The sequence below is a fragment of the Clarias gariepinus genome, chromosome 7 (genome assembly GCF_024256425.1).
Source record: "Clarias gariepinus isolate MV-2021 ecotype Netherlands chromosome 7, CGAR_prim_01v2, whole genome shotgun sequence".
Taxonomy (NCBI): domain Eukaryota; kingdom Metazoa; phylum Chordata; class Actinopteri; order Siluriformes; family Clariidae; genus Clarias; species Clarias gariepinus.
Window position 1 is genome coordinate 29,239,498 of NC_071106.1, and position 17,181 is coordinate 29,256,678.

At 42.4% G+C, this 17,181-nt stretch overlaps 1 protein-coding gene across 1 annotated transcript; it reads right to left on the minus strand.

Annotated features, from left to right (window-relative positions):
* Positions 1 to 7,694: 7,694 nt before the first annotated feature.
* Positions 7,695 to 8,710, minus strand: LOC128528328 (uncharacterized). Its single transcript, XM_053501130.1, has 2 exons — positions 8,130 to 8,710; positions 7,695 to 7,792 (listed from the first exon to the last, which is right to left on the minus strand). The coding sequence occupies exons 1-2, from the start codon at positions 8,461 to 8,463 to the stop codon at positions 7,716 to 7,718; spliced, it is 411 nt and encodes a 136-aa protein (XP_053357105.1). The 5' UTR covers positions 8,464 to 8,710; the 3' UTR covers positions 7,695 to 7,715.
* Between the last annotated feature and the right edge of the window lie 8,471 nt (positions 8,711 to 17,181).

Consider the following 17,181-nt stretch of genomic DNA (forward strand, 5'->3'; position numbering starts at 1 on the left):
CATTTCAGAAAAAGAACATCATACCAACAGTAAAATATGGGGGTGGTAGTGTGATGGTCTGGGGTTGTTTTGCTGCTTCAGGACCTGGAAGGCTTGCTGTGATAGATGGAACCATGAATTCTACTGTCTACCAAAAAATCCTGAAGGAGAATGTCCGGCCATCTGTTCGTCAACTCAAGCTGAAGCGATCTTGGGTGCTGCAGCAGGACAATGACCCATAACACACCAGCAAATCCACCTCTGAATGGCTGAAGAAAAACAAAATGAAGACTTTGGAGTGGCCTAGTCAAAGTCCTGACCTGAATCCTATTGAGATGTTGTGGCATGACCTTAAAAAGGCGGTTCATGCTAAAAAACCCTCAAATAAAGCTGAATTACAACAATTCTGCAAAGATGAGTGGGCCAAAATTCCTCCAGAGCGCTGTAAAAGACTCGTTGCAAGTTATCGCAAACGCTTGATTGCAGTTATTGCTGCTAAGGGTGGCCCAACCAGTTATTAGGTTCAGGGGGCAATTACTTTTTCACACAGGGCCATGTAGGTTTGGATTTTTTTTTCTCCCTAAATAATAAAAACCATCATTTAAAAACTGCATTTTGTGTTTACTTGTGTTATCTTTGACTAATAGTTAAATGTGTTTGATGATCAGAAACATTTTGTGTGACAAACATGCAAAAGAATAAGAAATCAGGAAGGGGGCAAATAGTTTTTCACACCGCTGTATGTGTGTGTGTGTTTGGCGGGGGAGGTTTTTTTTTTACTTGTCTGCGCGGAAATGTGTTTCTGTTAAAGCCAACGGAGAAATGCAGGAGCGCACACAGGCACCTCTCCATCCACAAATGCTTTAACTGTTTAGTCTTGTAAATCGTTGATTAAACCTATGAACACAGCAGTTCAGCAATCCTTACACAAGCAAGGGTCTGTTTTTGTCCTTAACTAAAAGACATTAATACGTTAATAATTTACACAATGATAACATTGTTTATTTTGCGGAATAAGGTAATAAGCAATATTTAAAGTAAAAAAAAATCAGGAAGTAAGTGTTCCGTACATTAAAGTGCTGTGTATAACCAAGTGCCCTAACAAACATAGCAACAGTGTACAAAGTGTGTGCGCTGGGGAGGATTGGAAGGTGAGTGAGAATAATCATTTACAAGACAAAAGACGGTCAGAGGTGTGAATGCGCATCTCCGCTGTGCTTTTCAGTGTGTGTTTGTGTTTTAGGTTCCTAGGGGTGCATTCTTAAATTTCGTCTGTCTGAATCTTTATAAACACCAAGTTGGGAAAAACATGTTTGAGAAAACGAAACTATTAAACACTTGATCATTTACGTCTGTGCTATTTTGTGCTTAAGTGACCCAAATTATTATTTTTTTAGTTTTCTTAGAAATTCATTAAAAGACAAACTTAGGAGGAGTGGAATGTGAAAATGTACTGACTCACCCCACTACTGACTGTTAGATGGTGCTAACATGGGTTCTTTCGTCCTGCCGGCGCACAAATGTGTTTGTGTTAAAGCCAGCTCAGGCAAACCTGACGAATGCAGGAGCACACACACACACCGGTGGCACTTTAGCCATTAGTGCTTCAACGTTGTCTTGTAAATAGCTGATTAAACCTATGAACACAGCCTTTTAAAAGAAATACTAAACATACACATGGTCTATTTTGTCCGCAAGTAAAATACATCAATACATTAATAATTTACACCACAATAACATTAGTGCAGAAGGATCTGAAGAACTTGTCTCTATTACATCATGACTTTGAGACGTTCAAAGTATATTCGAACCGTGTTTATTTTGCTGAACATTACAAAATGTAAAACAGCCATGTCCAATTAAACAGTGCATCTTTAATAAGCCACATTGGTTTCGAGTTAAAAGTAAAATTAACGAAAGACTGAGAAGCCCCGTAAACTTGATCCTGAACAGCAACGGGCTGACTTTACCAATAATAGTTGATTGTTTTTATATTAATGTTTTTGTATATATTATATATGTTCAAATGAACGTTTCAAAGTATATAATTTTTTGTGTCATCTGTTTACAGCATTGGCTGATTTTGTAATTGAGACCCCCCTCCTTTTCCTTCGAGAAAGGCGTGTCAAGATTTCACAGTAAACACGCCCATTAAAGCCCTATTTATGCATTTACCTGGTTCCACCACTAGATGGCGCTTCGTTCTTAAGGACACGTTAAGCAATTTAGCTGCACTGAGTTGCAATCACGTGATTTTAACGACCCGCTCCCACCCACGCCGAACTGACGCTACCAAACTCCACTAGAGATGAAGATGGCGGCTTAATGGACTATTCGCAGTAAGTGGTGTTTTAATTTATAAAATTTGTTTGGGTTTAGTTTACAGTTTATTTTCCAGTTTAGTTTTTCATTGGCCGTTTTAAAAATCACTGGCAGAACATGCGATGTAACTTTAGATAACTTAATGATCTGTTTACCAAGTCTGGAGTTAACATTCCAGCTTACTGTCAGTGTCACAAACTCACAATGTCACTCATCTTTAACTAAAAAAGACACTAAAGCTTCGAAAATACTATTAATGTCCCTATTACAAAAGCTGCACTACCGGATGAAGAGTGCTCTATAAAAATGCCTTTAGAGTCTGACCACATGTTGTCTGGATAAATTTAGCATTTATTTATTCTTTGGGTAAGAGTTAATCTGCAGGTTATATCTGTAAATATAATGTGATGCAATTCATGAAGGACACAAGCTGAGGATAGATGTACAGGAGCTAGCAGGCTAAACGCTCATAACCAGGTTTATATTTTTCTCAATTTGGCCGTGACTTTGCGCGGTAGTGCGAGCACTTAGTTACCGAGCTGAATAAAATCTCTGAAGTGTTTATCAGGTAAGGAGTGGGGGGAGGGGAAGGTGTGCGTGTGTGGGGAGGTGTGTGTGTGTGAAGGTGTGGGGGGCTTCAGTGCTCGGGAAGTTATAGTTTGGCTTCAGAGATGAACCAATATATACGAGTGTTATATCGCTTAACTTACTTGTATGAAAAGCGCAAAAATTCTCGGGTAATTTAATGCAGACGATAATACAGACAGTGGTTAATGCTAACAAAGTTCACTGGTTAAAGTTAGCACAGGCAGTTTATTTACATTCCAGAATTCCCCAAAACAGTATTTTACACACTCTGTGGTGTAGGTTTACTAATATCTTTTATATTTATTACAACTAGATATTTTATATTTAGATAAGTTTATTTATCTTTGTCTTCACTAAATTCTCCTGTTGTCTTTAATTAGAGCTCCGCTGTGGAGGATTGGGGGGTCAGACGGATGACGGTTGGCCTTTTGGACCCACTGGAGGAGCCTGAACAAGCTGTTGAGGGAGCTGTAGGAGGGATGACGTCACAGTGCAACAGCTTTAGAATGATGTTTGGTCAGGTCTACTGTATATTCTGAACATAGAAAACGTCTGATACTTTAGCGGGGAAACAAAGAATTAAACAGTTCCATCTTTAATATTTTTTAAAAATGATATTTTAATATAAATGAACCAGATAGAGACCGATATGCAGCTGGTGTCCGGGTATTTTAATGACCTTTAAGCAAAAATTAACATGTATTTACCTGTTTTATACAAATTACTGTTTTACCTTTGACTAGTTTTGTAAGAATAAATTTTATTTTTAAAGTCATGTGTGCGTGTTTTAATTGTTGGGGGATTGTTTGGGTAATTAAAAATATATTTACTTGAACCAAGAACTTCAATGTGCAAAAAATGGAAACCGACTTTGTTTTAAATAGTCAAAGAGTTGGGCTGATAATAATGATAATAATAATAATAATTATTAATATTATTATTAATATTATTACTGGTTATAGAAACTAATAAAAACAACAGTTAAACACTTGATCGTATGTATCTGTGCTAGTTTGTGTTTGTGATTATGTGACCCATAATCATTTTTTCTCAGTATAATTTTTTGGGGGCGTTTAAGAACTCCATCAAAAGAGCAAAGACAAACTTAGGAGTGGAAGGTAAGAAACCTCAGTGGAGAATACTGACAATGGCATAGTGCTAATTGCTCTGTGTGTGTGTGTGTGTGTGTGTGTTTTTGGCTGGGGGGAGGGGTACTTTAGACTTACTTGTCTGTGCGCAAATGTTTGTGTTAAACCAACGAAGAAATGCAGGAGCGCACATAGACACACCTCTCATCCACAAACGCTTTAACTGTTGTCTTGTAAATCGTTGATTAAACCTATGAACACAGCTGTTCAGCATCAGTCCTAAACACAAGCGCAAGGTCTGTTTTTGTCCTTATTTAAAAGACACCAATATGTTAATAATTTACACAATGATAACATGTTGTTTATGTTTAATGTTTATTTTGCGGGAAAAGATAAAAAGCAATATTTAAAATAAAACAAACCAGGAAGTATGTGTTTCATTCATTAAAGTGCTGTGTATAACCAAGTGCCCCAACAAACATAGCAACAGTGTGGAGAGTGTGTGCGCTGTGGGGGATTGGAAGGTGAATGAAGATAATCATTTACAAGACAAAAGACATTCAGAGGTGTGTTATGCCCTAAAATGCCCCCCTGGCACGGATTGCCCCCCATTACACAATCGCTATCTTCAAAGAAAAGCCGCCGCCCCTTTTCATTCAAATGCGTTAGCGAGTGTTTTTCTTTCCCTACGCTCGGTTTTGTGAACACAGTTGCGTTCAGTAACACGATAGAACCAATTACCTAAACAGCAGCAACAACAACCATTATGATCACACTTTGTTAAATTTATATTGCTTAAATATTTCGCAGCTCTGTCCTCTTTGCATTGCTACGTGTTTATTTACTTCCTTTTCGCATCGCACGTATAATGCACTCTAAAATCGACACTATCAAACTTGGAAATGATATAACATCCAATCAAACATCACGTCATTAAAAGTAACATATAAAAAATATATATATTTTTAAATGTTCAAATGAATGTTTCAGAGTATATAATTTGTCGTGTCATCTGTTTACAGCGTTGGCAGATTTTTTGATTAAGACCCATAGGTTACATTAAAATATTTTTATTAGTAGTAGTAAGCCAGGCTTTAGTAACCCTGGATAAATTACAATATAAGCCCTCTCTCACACATGCACTCTCTCTCACTCTCTCTCTCTCAGACACACACATACACACACACACACGTACACACACAAACAAATAACATGAAATCGCGTAAAACCAAATGAAACTATGGCAAAAATATATAAGCAGTAAAAATTACAGTAGTATCCTAGGTGATTCCTGTCCTGAGAACAGGCGCTAACCCTCTGGAACTGTTTAGTTCTGTTAGTAATGTGTTCAAGTAATGTGTTATGGGGATTTAATCTGTCTCTGCTGCCGCATCTATTCACCGTAGTGATAAGTGATTAATGTCCCATCAGATCTTTGATGGGGGAACGTTATGTTGGTTAAATGACTAAAGACAAACTGATCCGTATGGACAGATATTTGTTCCAGATATTATGCGTTATTAATGGATTTGTTATGGCAATTTTTGACCACAGCGGAAAAAACACATCAGCGAAAACATCAAAAATACAACGAAAGCAAACTCAAGCAAAAGTTAAATTTTAAGCTTTACTTTGCAGCAAATATTATCTACCAGTGTATTAAACAGAAACAGATTAAATACACCGTAATGTAAAATACTGTACGAATAGCTGGCATTTGTATTCCGTACCTACAACGACTGGTAAAGATAAATTACAGATGTTACCGTGTCTTTAAGTATTATTAAGTATGTCATGAAAAATATTGCAATAAGTAGTTTTATTATTAAATTAATTCAAAATAGCATAAGCATCATGGGTTGTGTATTGAGTGATTTAAATCTGTTTTATTAATAGTTTTTTCCCCTCTTTTTTACCACATCATCTATTTATGAAACTATGTTGACGTAAGTTATGTTATATATATTAAATATAGTAACCGGCTGCTTGGACACTGCAGTTAACTGAAGCAGTCAATGCTCCATCTGGCGGAATTATACAGCATTGCAACCATCTTTTTAAAAAGCGCATGGGGGCATTTATGGGGCGGGGCATCGTTAACTACGTCATTGCAGGGGATCACATTCCGTGCACGGATCGATCATGGTCTTGTCACGGTCCTGTCATGGACCTGTCATGCTCCAGGCAGCTGTTTGACGTGGCTCCCACTGTACTTACACTGCGTTAACTAGGTTAATAACTAAGTGCCATTAGTCAAATAACTAACAAACGAAAACAACAAACAAACAAACGAATATTGCAATATACTACAATTTATATTGCAATACATTAGGAAATCTATTTCCATATATGAGAGCCTTCCCCATATATCTGCAATATATAGATGGATAACCTATTGCTATATATTGATTCATATATTTTAAAATACATTGCTGTGCAAACAAAACTGTTTCAATAAACATACATGCAGTAATATAATACAGTTTATTTTTTTATGAGATAAGCTCCAAATCATATTTTGCATGACATTAATTATATTTTACATTATAAAGCCATATGAATAGATCATATATGGCTTAGCTCAGTGGTTAAGGCACTGGACTACGGTTCAGAAGATCCCAGGTTCAAACCCCACAACCATCACGTTGCCACTGTTGGGCCCTTGAGCAAGGCCCTTAACCCTCAACTGCTCAGATGTGTAATGAGATAAAAATGTAAGTCGCTCTGGATAAGAGCATCTGCCAAATGCAAATGCATATATTATAAATTAGATGTGACAGAGTATTATAAATGAAATCAACATTAATAGCAGCATAAAGTCCAGTTTTTATTTACCCACATGCCATTTCATCTCAGCATTTTATTCCTCCACATGACATTTCATCCTTAACATGGCATTTCAGTCCTTCACACTGGAACGTGGTGGAATACATGCATAAAGGTTGACATAATGTGGCAGATCAACTAACATACATTTCCTTTTGAATTTCATCACATAAAAAACCTGTTTCCTGCCCTGTAACACTCTTTTTAAGCCAACTACATTTTCTAAATTTAGCACTGAACTGTGCGATTTGTCATACTGTCTTTCAACAGCAAAACATTTTCTGTTATCAAGAATCTTTACCACAATGTAATAATATACAGTGATTATGTGTCCATTATCCAACAAAACAGTAAAGCTGTTCCTTTTCATTACTCTAGTGAACTGCTTTAAGTAATACAGTTCTATTAAAAAAAAAAAAAATTCTACTGAATATTTTCACAACTGTATCCGTGGTGACTGAAAGTGTCTCTCTCATAGCCAGTATCTCTTCATTAGTAAGTTTTTGTACAAAGTGTAAACCAAGGGTCACAACTTGATCTGCTACTCTTTCAAACTGTTTCAGTTTTTTTTTTTTTTTTACCAGTCAAGTTGTTATACAGCTGTATGCATCTAGGCACAGCATTTCTTAGTGCCTTGTTTTTCTAAAGAGGCAACACTTTGTCATGTCTGCTAGTGAAGTAAGTGGACGCAAAAAGCAGGATTAGTTCGTAACAAGTTTTATTCTTCTTTTCTCTTCCTGGAGATTAATACTTGGTACACTATATGCAAAACAAGAAGCTCAACAAAGATAACTTGGAAAACTGGGGGTCTGCAGGTGGGTCGGGTAGACCGTAGAAACAAACAAAAAAAAGAACATAAACAAACTTAAGCCGCAGAGGCGAGGCCGAAAACCCCGGCGTACTGAGAGTCACTCAGCTTTGAACTTGACCGTGACGGCGGCAGTTAGAAAACCTCGGCCGGGACCCTTTCCTGCAGACGCCTCTCAGTCCTGAAAAACACATACACACATTAAAACAGTTAAGCCCCGACAGACAGAGGTGCACGTCAGTGAACAGACAACTTGAGGAGGGTTCGGCTGGGCTATAAATAGAGACACGTAAGGATGGACAGGTGATCATAATTTGGTGCTCATCACAAACCAGGGCGACATATACACACAGACACACTAGGGGGAGACAAAGGAGCGGCTCAGTAATCCGGTGACCCAGATCTTAACCTCCCGGGCTGAGTTGGCAAGGATGTTACAGTACCCCCCCCCTTAGGACCGGCATTCCCAGGGGGGTGCGAGCGCCCCTTCCGTGTGATCGGAGGGAGTGAGGACCTACCGGCCTGATGGAATTGCCGGCGGGTGGGTCGACCCGGAGGTCGTGGTGCTGGGCGATCCGGCCGGGCTTGATGGAAATCGGTTATGAGTTCCCTACTCATAATGTCCCGAGCCGGGACCCAGCTCCTTTCCTCCGGGCCGTACCCCTCCCAATCCACCAAATACTGGAGGGAGCCCCCTCTCCTCCGAGAGTCCAACAACTCTTTTACTCGATACGCCGGGGCACCCGCTATTTCCACAGCCCCGGGGATCGAAGGCTCTGCGACGCCTCCGTCTAGGGGTCCCGGAATCACTGGCCTGAGAAGAGAAATGTGAAACACAGGGTGAATTTTCATGTGGTGAGGTAGCTGTAACTTAAAAGTGACCGGGTTTACTTGTGCAAGGATGGGAAATGGACCGATGTATCTGGGAGTGAGTTTTCGACAGGGGAGGTGCAGGTGGAGGTCCCGTGTGGAGAGCCATACTCGATCCCCTACCTGGAGCGGCGGACTTTCCCTCCGCCGTCTATCGGCATTTTTTTTAAATCTACGAACTGCTTGGGAGATCTTGGTGTGTGCTTCCTCCCATACTGTTTCCGCTCGTTGAAACCACTGATCCACCATAGGGATATTGGTGGGAGTGGCATCCCAGGGACAGAGCGGTGGTTGATGCCCTAGCACACACTGAAACGGTGTCATGCCGGTCGAGGAGTGTCGTAACGAATTCTGCGCATACTCCGTCCAGATTAAACAGTCTGCCCATTCATGTTGTCGACTACTACAATATGCTCGGAGGAACCTTCCGAGTTCTTGGACAGTCCGCTCTGCTTGTCCGTTTGACTCAGGGTGGTAGCCTGACGTCAGGCTAACTGTGGTTCCCAATTTCTGGAAAAAAGCTTTCCAGACCCTTGCGATGAATTGGGGACCACGATCCGAAACAATATCCTCCGGGATACCGTAGTAACGAAACACTGAATCGAATAAGCTTTCTGCCACCTGGAAGGCTGACGGGAGAGAACTAAACGGCAGGAAACGACTTCCCTTCGAGAATCGATCTACCACCACAAGAATAGTAGTGTACCCCTTTGACACCGGCAAATCCGTGACAAAGTCCACGGCGATATGGGACCACGGTCTGTTAGGTGTAGGTAGGGGCATTAATTTACCAACTGGCAACCTACGGGGGTTTTTGGTTGCAGCACATGTTGCACAAGATAGAACGACTGTTCTCACGGTTTCCTGCAATTTTGGCCACCAGAACTTAGGTTCTAATAGGTGGATGGTTCGTGACACGCCGGGGTGACCTGATGCGAGGCTTGTATGCGCCGCGATCGTCACTCGTTCGCGTAGAGGCTCCGGAACGTACGTTCGATTCGGAGGACATCCCTTGGGCGCGGGGTGGGACCGCGCCAGCTGGGCTATCTCCGAATCGATGTCCCACACGATCGGAGCCACCACGAGTGACGATGGCAAGATGGATTTCGGATCGTTGTTGTGATCCGGCGCCGGATAACATCGAGATAGCGCGTCTGCTTTTTTATTACGAGAGCCCGGTCGATACGTGATAATAAAATGAAAACGCGTGAAGAACAGCGCCCATCGGGCTTGGCGAGAGTTCAATCTTTTTGCTTGTTGGATGTACTCAAGATTCCGATGGTCGGTGAGTACAGTAAAAGGATGTTTAGCTCCCTCCAGCCAGTGTCGCCACTCCTCTAACGCCGCTTTTACTGCTAGCAGTTCTCTATTACCAATATCATAGTTGCGTTCGGCAGGACTTAGTTTTCGTGAAAAGAAAGCACAAGGGTGGAGTTTCGCTGGGTTGCCATGGCGTTGTGACAGCACCGCCCCCAGCCCCACTTCCGACGCATCGACCTCAACTATGAATGGCTTCTCCGGGTCCGGCAGTTTAAGAATGGGCGCAGAAGTGAAAGCATGTTTGAGTCGCTGGAAAGCTGCGCGCGCTTCCAGCGAGAACTCGCGCAGGCGCTGTGGTTTGCCCCTTAATAAACTTGTGAGCGGTGCCGCCACTGTACTGAAGCCCCGAATAAATCGCCTATAGAAATTGGCAAACCCAAGGAAGCTCTGTAGCGCCTTAACTGACTTGGGTTCCGGCCATTGTTGTACCGCCTCCACCTTGGTCGCCTCCATCTCGACTCCCTGGGGTCCTATGCGATAGCCGAGAAATGCTATTTCCTTTTGATGAAAGTCGCATTTCTCTGCCTTCGCATAGAGTCCATGCTCGCGTAGACGACGAAGGACTCCGGTTACATGCACGACGTGTTCCGCATATGACCGCGAGTAAACCAGAATATCATCTAAGTATACTATAACATAGCGGTTTAACATATGTCGAAACACGTCGTTCATGAACCCCTGAAACACCGCAGGTGCGTTTACCAGCCCATACGCCATCACGTTATACTGATAATGTCCGGATGTGGTGCTAAACGCCGTTTTCCATTCATCGCCCTCGCGAACACGTACCAGATTGTAAGCGCTACGGAGATCGAGTTTAGTAAAGATAGAAGCGCCTCGGAGTTGGTCGATCGCGGCCGGCACCAGGGGCAGTGGGTGCTTATACTTTACTGTAATAGCGTTTAGACCACGATAATCTATGCAAGGTCTAAGGCCCCCGCCTTTTTTTTCAATAAAAAAAAAACCCGCCGACGCTGGGGACGTGGACCTGCTGATGAGCCCCTGCTGGAGAGCCTCACTCACGTATTCCTCCATGGCCTGTGTTTCCACCACAGACAATGGATAAATGCGCGCGCAAGGCGGTGTTTTCCCCGGCAGGAGCTCAATCGCGCAGTCCCACGGACGATGGGGGGGAAGTCGTGCGGCAGCCTTAACACTAAACACATCTTGAAATGCTCGGTACTCAGATGGCACAGTGGTTGATAGTTGGGCGCGAGGACTTTCAATGGTAGTGGTTTGGACCATCAATGAGGATGGTTTACAAAATTTCGCGCATCTTGGGGCCCAAGATATGATGCGGGATTGTGCCCAATTAAAATTCGGGTTGTGATAGCTAAGCCATGGGAGACCTAGCACGACCGACTGATCCGCCTGCGGGAGCACAAAGAATTTTAGCTCCTCGGTGTGACCTGGGAAAGTTAATCGAAGTGGCACGGAAAGATGTTCAAGGGGCGATTGTTTTAGATGTTGACCATCTAGAGCTTTTACTGGGATCGGATAGGGAAGCTTCGACACGGGAGCTCGGAGCTTGGAAAGAAGAGTAGAGGAAACAAAATTCCCAGCCGAACCCGAATCTATAAGGGGAAAGACAGACACAGTGTGATTATTGTAAGATAAAGTAGCCTGTAAACAAAAAGAGTGATGAGTACGAGGTGGGGTGTAGGTGGTTACGTTTAACAACGGACAGGTGTTGACTCGATGGGATCCCCCCCCACAGTACAAACATAACCCCGCCGTTAGGCGTCGTCGGCGCTCCTGGGCCGAAAGGTGGGACGTTCCAATCTCCATCGGCTCCGGTTGATTGCTTTCGCGCGGTTCGGTGGGGGGTTTGCTGAGGCTATAGCGGTGGCTTTGCTCGGCCCTTCCTGCTGCACTTCGAGGTGGGAGGTGCCGGCGCTGGCCGCGGAGGTGCTGATCCAACTTGATGGCCAGGTTGATACTGTCGTCCAGTGACAGCCCGGCATCCCGACATGCTAGTTCGAGTTGTAGTTCAGGTTGGAGGCCGTCACGGAACCTGGCCAGCAGGCTTTTATCGCACCAGCCACTCTCCGCGGCTAGAATGCGGAATTTCACCGCGTACTCCGACACGGTCTGACTCCCCTGTTTTAGCCTCAGCAGCTGTTGTTCCCCCGATTTCCCGTGATCTGGGTGGTCGAACACCGCGCGAAAGTCTCGGAGAAAGATGTTGTAGTCGGTCGTCACTGTCTCGTTGTTGCTCCACACCGCCGCCGCCCAGTCCATCGCCGGACCTGTGAGCTGCTGCGTTATGAAGCTGACTTTTTTGGCATCCGTCAGTTCGGGATATTCCGCCAGGTACAACTCACAGGCCAGGAGAAACCTTTTACAGCCCTCAGGATTCCCCGCATAGCGTTCTGGTGGGGCGGCTCGTGGTGGTGAGTGTGCCGTGCGGGGCCTGGGCGGCGGGGATTGGGCCCATTTAAACGCCAGCCTTTCTAGGCTGGTGGCCATATCATTAACAGCTCGTGCCAAGCCGTCAATCTGTCCCTGCTGCCGGATTATGTAGTCGAGTGCGGGGGCGGTCTCTTCCGGCAGCGGTATTCCTGCTGCGTCCGGGAGGGTCTGTTCATCTGTCATGTCTGCTAGTGAAGTAAGTGGACGCAAAAAGCAGGATTAGTTCGTAACAAGTTTTATTCTTCTTTTCTCTTCCTGGAGATTAATACTTGGTACACTATATGCAAAACAAGAAGCTCAACAAAGATAACTTGGAAAACTGGGGGTCTGCAGGTGGGTCGGGTAGACCGTAGAAACAAACAAAAAAAAGAACATAAACAAACTTAAGCCGCAGAGGCGAGGCCGAAAACCCCGGCGTACTGAGAGTCACTCAGCTTTGAACTTGACCGTGACGGCGGCAGTTAGAAAACCTCGGCCGGGACCCTTTCCTGCAGACGCCTCTCAGTCCTGAAAAACACATACACACATTAAAACAGTTAAGCCCCGACAGACAGAGGTGCACGTCAGTGAACAGACAACTTGAGGAGGGTTCGGCTGGGCTATAAATAGAGACACGTAAGGATGGACAGGTGATCATAATTTGGTGCTCATCACAAACCAGGGCGACATATACACACAGACACACTAGGGGGAGACAAAGGAGCGGCTCAGTAATCCGGTGACCCAGATCTTAACCTCCCGGGCTGAGTTGGCAAGGATGTTACACACTTGTCTATATGTAAATTGTTTCATTATTTGTAGGGGAACACACCGGGTACCATGGAACATCTTCAATTCAATTCAATTCAGTTTTATTTGTATAGCGCATTTAGCAATTTTCATTGCCGCAAAGCAGCTTTACACAGTCAAAAGAATTATTTAAGTTTGTATGAAATGTGAATTTGTATGAATCAAAATGGTCAGTTTGTCCCTGGTGAGCAAGCCGAGGGCGACAGTGGCAAGGAAAAACTCCCTGAGATGGTAATAGGAAGAAACCTTGAGAGGAACCAGACTCAACAGGGAACCCATCCTCATTTGGATGAAACAGAAAGCAGTAAATGATCTGCATTTATACAGTGTGTAGGGTGGGAGGCAGTTCAGCTATAATAGCTGATGTTAATATGGAGTCCAGGTAGTTATTGAAGACCCAGGTAGACTTTTAAGAAGTTCCAGTCCTGAACTATCGAACTGTCAAGTCCCCAGAGAAACAGTTGCCAACACCAGTCAAGGCCAGAACCATTTTCTAGGTAGAGAGAATCATCCCCAGACACCAGACGCATCCCAGAGAGAGACACGGGGGATCCATGTGACAAGACCCTTAGCCAGAAGCGGGACACCAGGACAGGTCAGACAGGTCCGGAGGGCAGAGGGAGTCCGGATCACTGGCAGCCCAGGAACGACATGCGTAGCTCGACAGAGAGAGAGAAAGAGTGAAAGGGGAAGAGAGGAGGAGAAAGGAAAGAAAAAGAAGAAGAAGGGGGAAAGAGAAGAAGAGGAGAGATGGCAGTTAGGTATGGTCACAGTCACACAATGTATAATGTGAATGTATATTAACTGTAGAGTGCAAGCAACGACTCCGGCAGGACTAACTATGACAGCATAACTAAAAGGGAGAACCAGAAGGAAACACAAACATGAGGGCTTCCTGAGATGTAAAGCAAACAATCACCTCACAGTCAGCAAACCTGAGTGATCAATGAGAGTGAGGAAGACAGCATCCAAACATACCAGTTCACCATAATACTCTACGTCCATGAGTCCCCCAGATCTGCTCCTTTACCTATGGCAAATCTATTTATAAAAATACTTGGCTAAATAAATAGGTTTTTAGCCTGGACTTAAACACTGAGACTGTGTCTGAGTCCCGAACGCTATTTGGAAGACTATTCCATAATTTTGGGGCTTTGTAAGAAAAAGCTCTGCCCCCAGCTGTATTTTTCATAATACGCAGTACTGACAAGCAGCCTGCATCCTTTAATCGAAGTAGGCGTGGCGGATCGTAAGACACTAGCAGTTCGCTCAGGTACTGCGGCGCGAGACCATTTAATGCTTTATATGTCAAGAGTAGCATTTTAAAATCAATGCGAAATTTCACAGGGAGCCAATGCAGTGAAGATAAGATAGGGGTGATGTGCTCATATCTTCGGGTTCTAGTGAGGACCCTCGCTGCTGCATTCTGGACTAGCTAAAGCTTATTTATGCATCTAGCTGAACAACCAGACAGTAAGGCATGACAATAGTCCAACTTAGAGGTGATAAAAGCATGAACTAGTTTTTCTGCATCGTTTAGCGACAATAAATTTTTTATCCTGGCAATATTTCTGAGGTGAAAGAATGCTATCCTGGTAATATTCAATAATAAAAAAATTTACTCCTAGCTGTATGCGGTCTTATGACTAGAACTTCTGTTTTATCCGGATTTAGCAGAAGGAAGTTAATTAGCATCCAAAAATCTCCCCATTAAAAGACTCAAAAATATATCTTGAATGTTCCCAATTTCTTACAGAGTCTGGTAAATGAAGACATAAATGTACGTTAAATGACAAATTTTCCTTTCCATAAATTGTTTCAAACTGTTTGACAAAGTCAACAACTAGTTTTTCACATCTTTTTAACCCTTCTGATGTGACAGTATCCTTACATAGCAAGACCATGAAGGTGACAATGATTAACCAGTTCTGGTAAAATGCATGGGGTAGTATTCCCTTTAGCACTAACATGCTATAAAAAAGTAACCAGGTTTGCCACTCACTGGCTTTCCAAAACTTCCTTTGCTAAAAAGAGCGGGGCACTCTTGTGATATTGCAAGGTGGTTTAATTCTCAAGAGTCATTGGTCAAGCTCAGGAACATGATTACCAATATAGTACAGTTCCTCATGGTGTTCACTATCCAACCACATGCTTGTCATTTGCCGAACAACTCCAAGATGTACATTATGCATATGGTCAGGAGGCATTTTAGATATGATGTCAAAATGTGGGATGTTGACAAGACATGTGGGCCCTTTAATGCCTCTCACAGATTGCGATGTGTGCACAGCCTTTCTTGCATCAGTTAGGATTGTAGCATGATCTCTTTTTAGAACATTTTTGTATGGAAAAACCCTAACAGTTCCATTTCCCTTTGGAACTTGTTCACCAGGATGTAGGCAGAGGCTGCACCCATAATGACCATTAAATTGGGTCATGTTTTGCAGAATTGGCCTGGCAACTGAATCACACATCATAATAGCTGCTATCACTCTACAGTGATTAACAATGTTGTTTCTGTGTAACTTAAAGCCAACAGTTGACAAATACTGACACCTGTGTAAATGGTTTTAAAAATGTATTAACATTTGGCCCTTTAGTACCAAACCATAGGCCAAAAAGTAAAACATTCTCTTTACGGACATGATAAGGAAGCGCGTTTACCATCCCTTGTAATGGCCAAATTCCATACTGGGATGGTTTGAATACTGGAACTCCATCACAATTTAATGTTAAGGAGAATGCATGAGGACTATCCAGTGGGCCACCATCTTTGCTTAGAGCCGTGGTTCTCAAAGTGTGGGGCGCGCCCCACTAGTGGGGAATACAGACATGACAGGTGGGGCGTAATGAATGGTATGGGAATTAGTGGAGAGAAAAAGAAATGGATCATTATTACAAGTAAATTAAAATAACATCAGAGAAAAAAATGGAGCCATAGTGCAACAATAACGGTTTAATGTCAGCATGTTAATTCCAGAGGAACAATATATAAGGAAACATTCTGTATTATATATGTCATTTCATTTATTTCAATGTGTATGCTAATGTTTTTGTATTTTTGTTAAAAAATTAATATTTTATCAGGCAGTACTAGTCTGGTATTTCTAGTTTCCAGTGTGGTAACAGAGTTGCTTTTTGATCCTTCAGGCCCTGAACAGAAGAGAAGATTAATATCGTTCTACGCTTTTTGTTGGTGTGCGGCATTTTGCGATGATCCCTAAATCATTCGTTGCTCTGTAAAGAATAATGGTGTTTATGCTTTTAAAAATTTATAATTTAAGGCGATGTAGCTTAAAGAAAATGTAGAGAGAAAATATATCTGGGTATCTTATTTGCGGGTTTATTTACGCAGCTATTGAATTCGGAGATGCGAATATCAAACTAACTTTACTGCGGACACAAACACGTGTTATGCGCTAAAATGCCCCCCTGCCACGGATTGCCCCCTACATAATCTCTATCAATGATTATATTAGGACATACATTAAAAGGTTTATTACATTTACATTTAGTCATTTGGCAGACGCTCTTATCCAGAGCGACTTACATTTTTATCTCATTATACATCTAAGCAGTTGAGGGTTAAGGGCCTTGCTCAAGGGCCCAACAGTGGCAACTTGATGGTTGTGGGGTTTGAACCTGGGATCTTCCGAACCGTAGTCCAATGCCTTATCCACTGAGCTACCCCTGGCCCAGATTATTATCAAATATATTATTACTATCATAATTAACCCTAGGCATGTGACAGCCGTCGAGACGATTAATACAAATCCCCAAAAATGATTATTTTATGGCACATTTATTTTGCAGGGGTTTGTCAATGTCCAAATAACAAATTATTTATTACAAATTACACGAAATAAATATTGTTTTTAGTGAAAAATTACAGGAAACAATTTTTATTATAAAATAAGCAATATAAAATATACATGTTGTATATGAAAAAAATATATAATTTATGTATTTTTCCCCCTATACAACATTTTTTATATTGCTTATTTTATAATAAAATTCGTTTGTTATAATTTGTAATTTGTAAACCACAAACCACAAACCTATGAATTAATGTTCTAATATATTATTTGAAAATGTTTATGGGGGGGGGGGGGGGTGTGCTGGCAGCAGACAGCATGAGACCCAACAAATTAGGAAGACACTTAGAGACACACCCCAGTC

Bases quoted from the DNA above. Each gene is read 5' to 3' on its own strand.
- LOC128528328 (XM_053501130.1), bottom strand. From the start codon at position 8,463: ATGAAAATTCACCCTGTGTTTCACATTTCTCTTCTCAGGCCAGTGATT. The intron at 7,793-8,129 runs GTAGGTCCTCAC...TGTGTTTTTCAG, and splicing joins CCGGCAATTCCATCAGGCCG to GACTGAGAGGCGTCTGCAGG.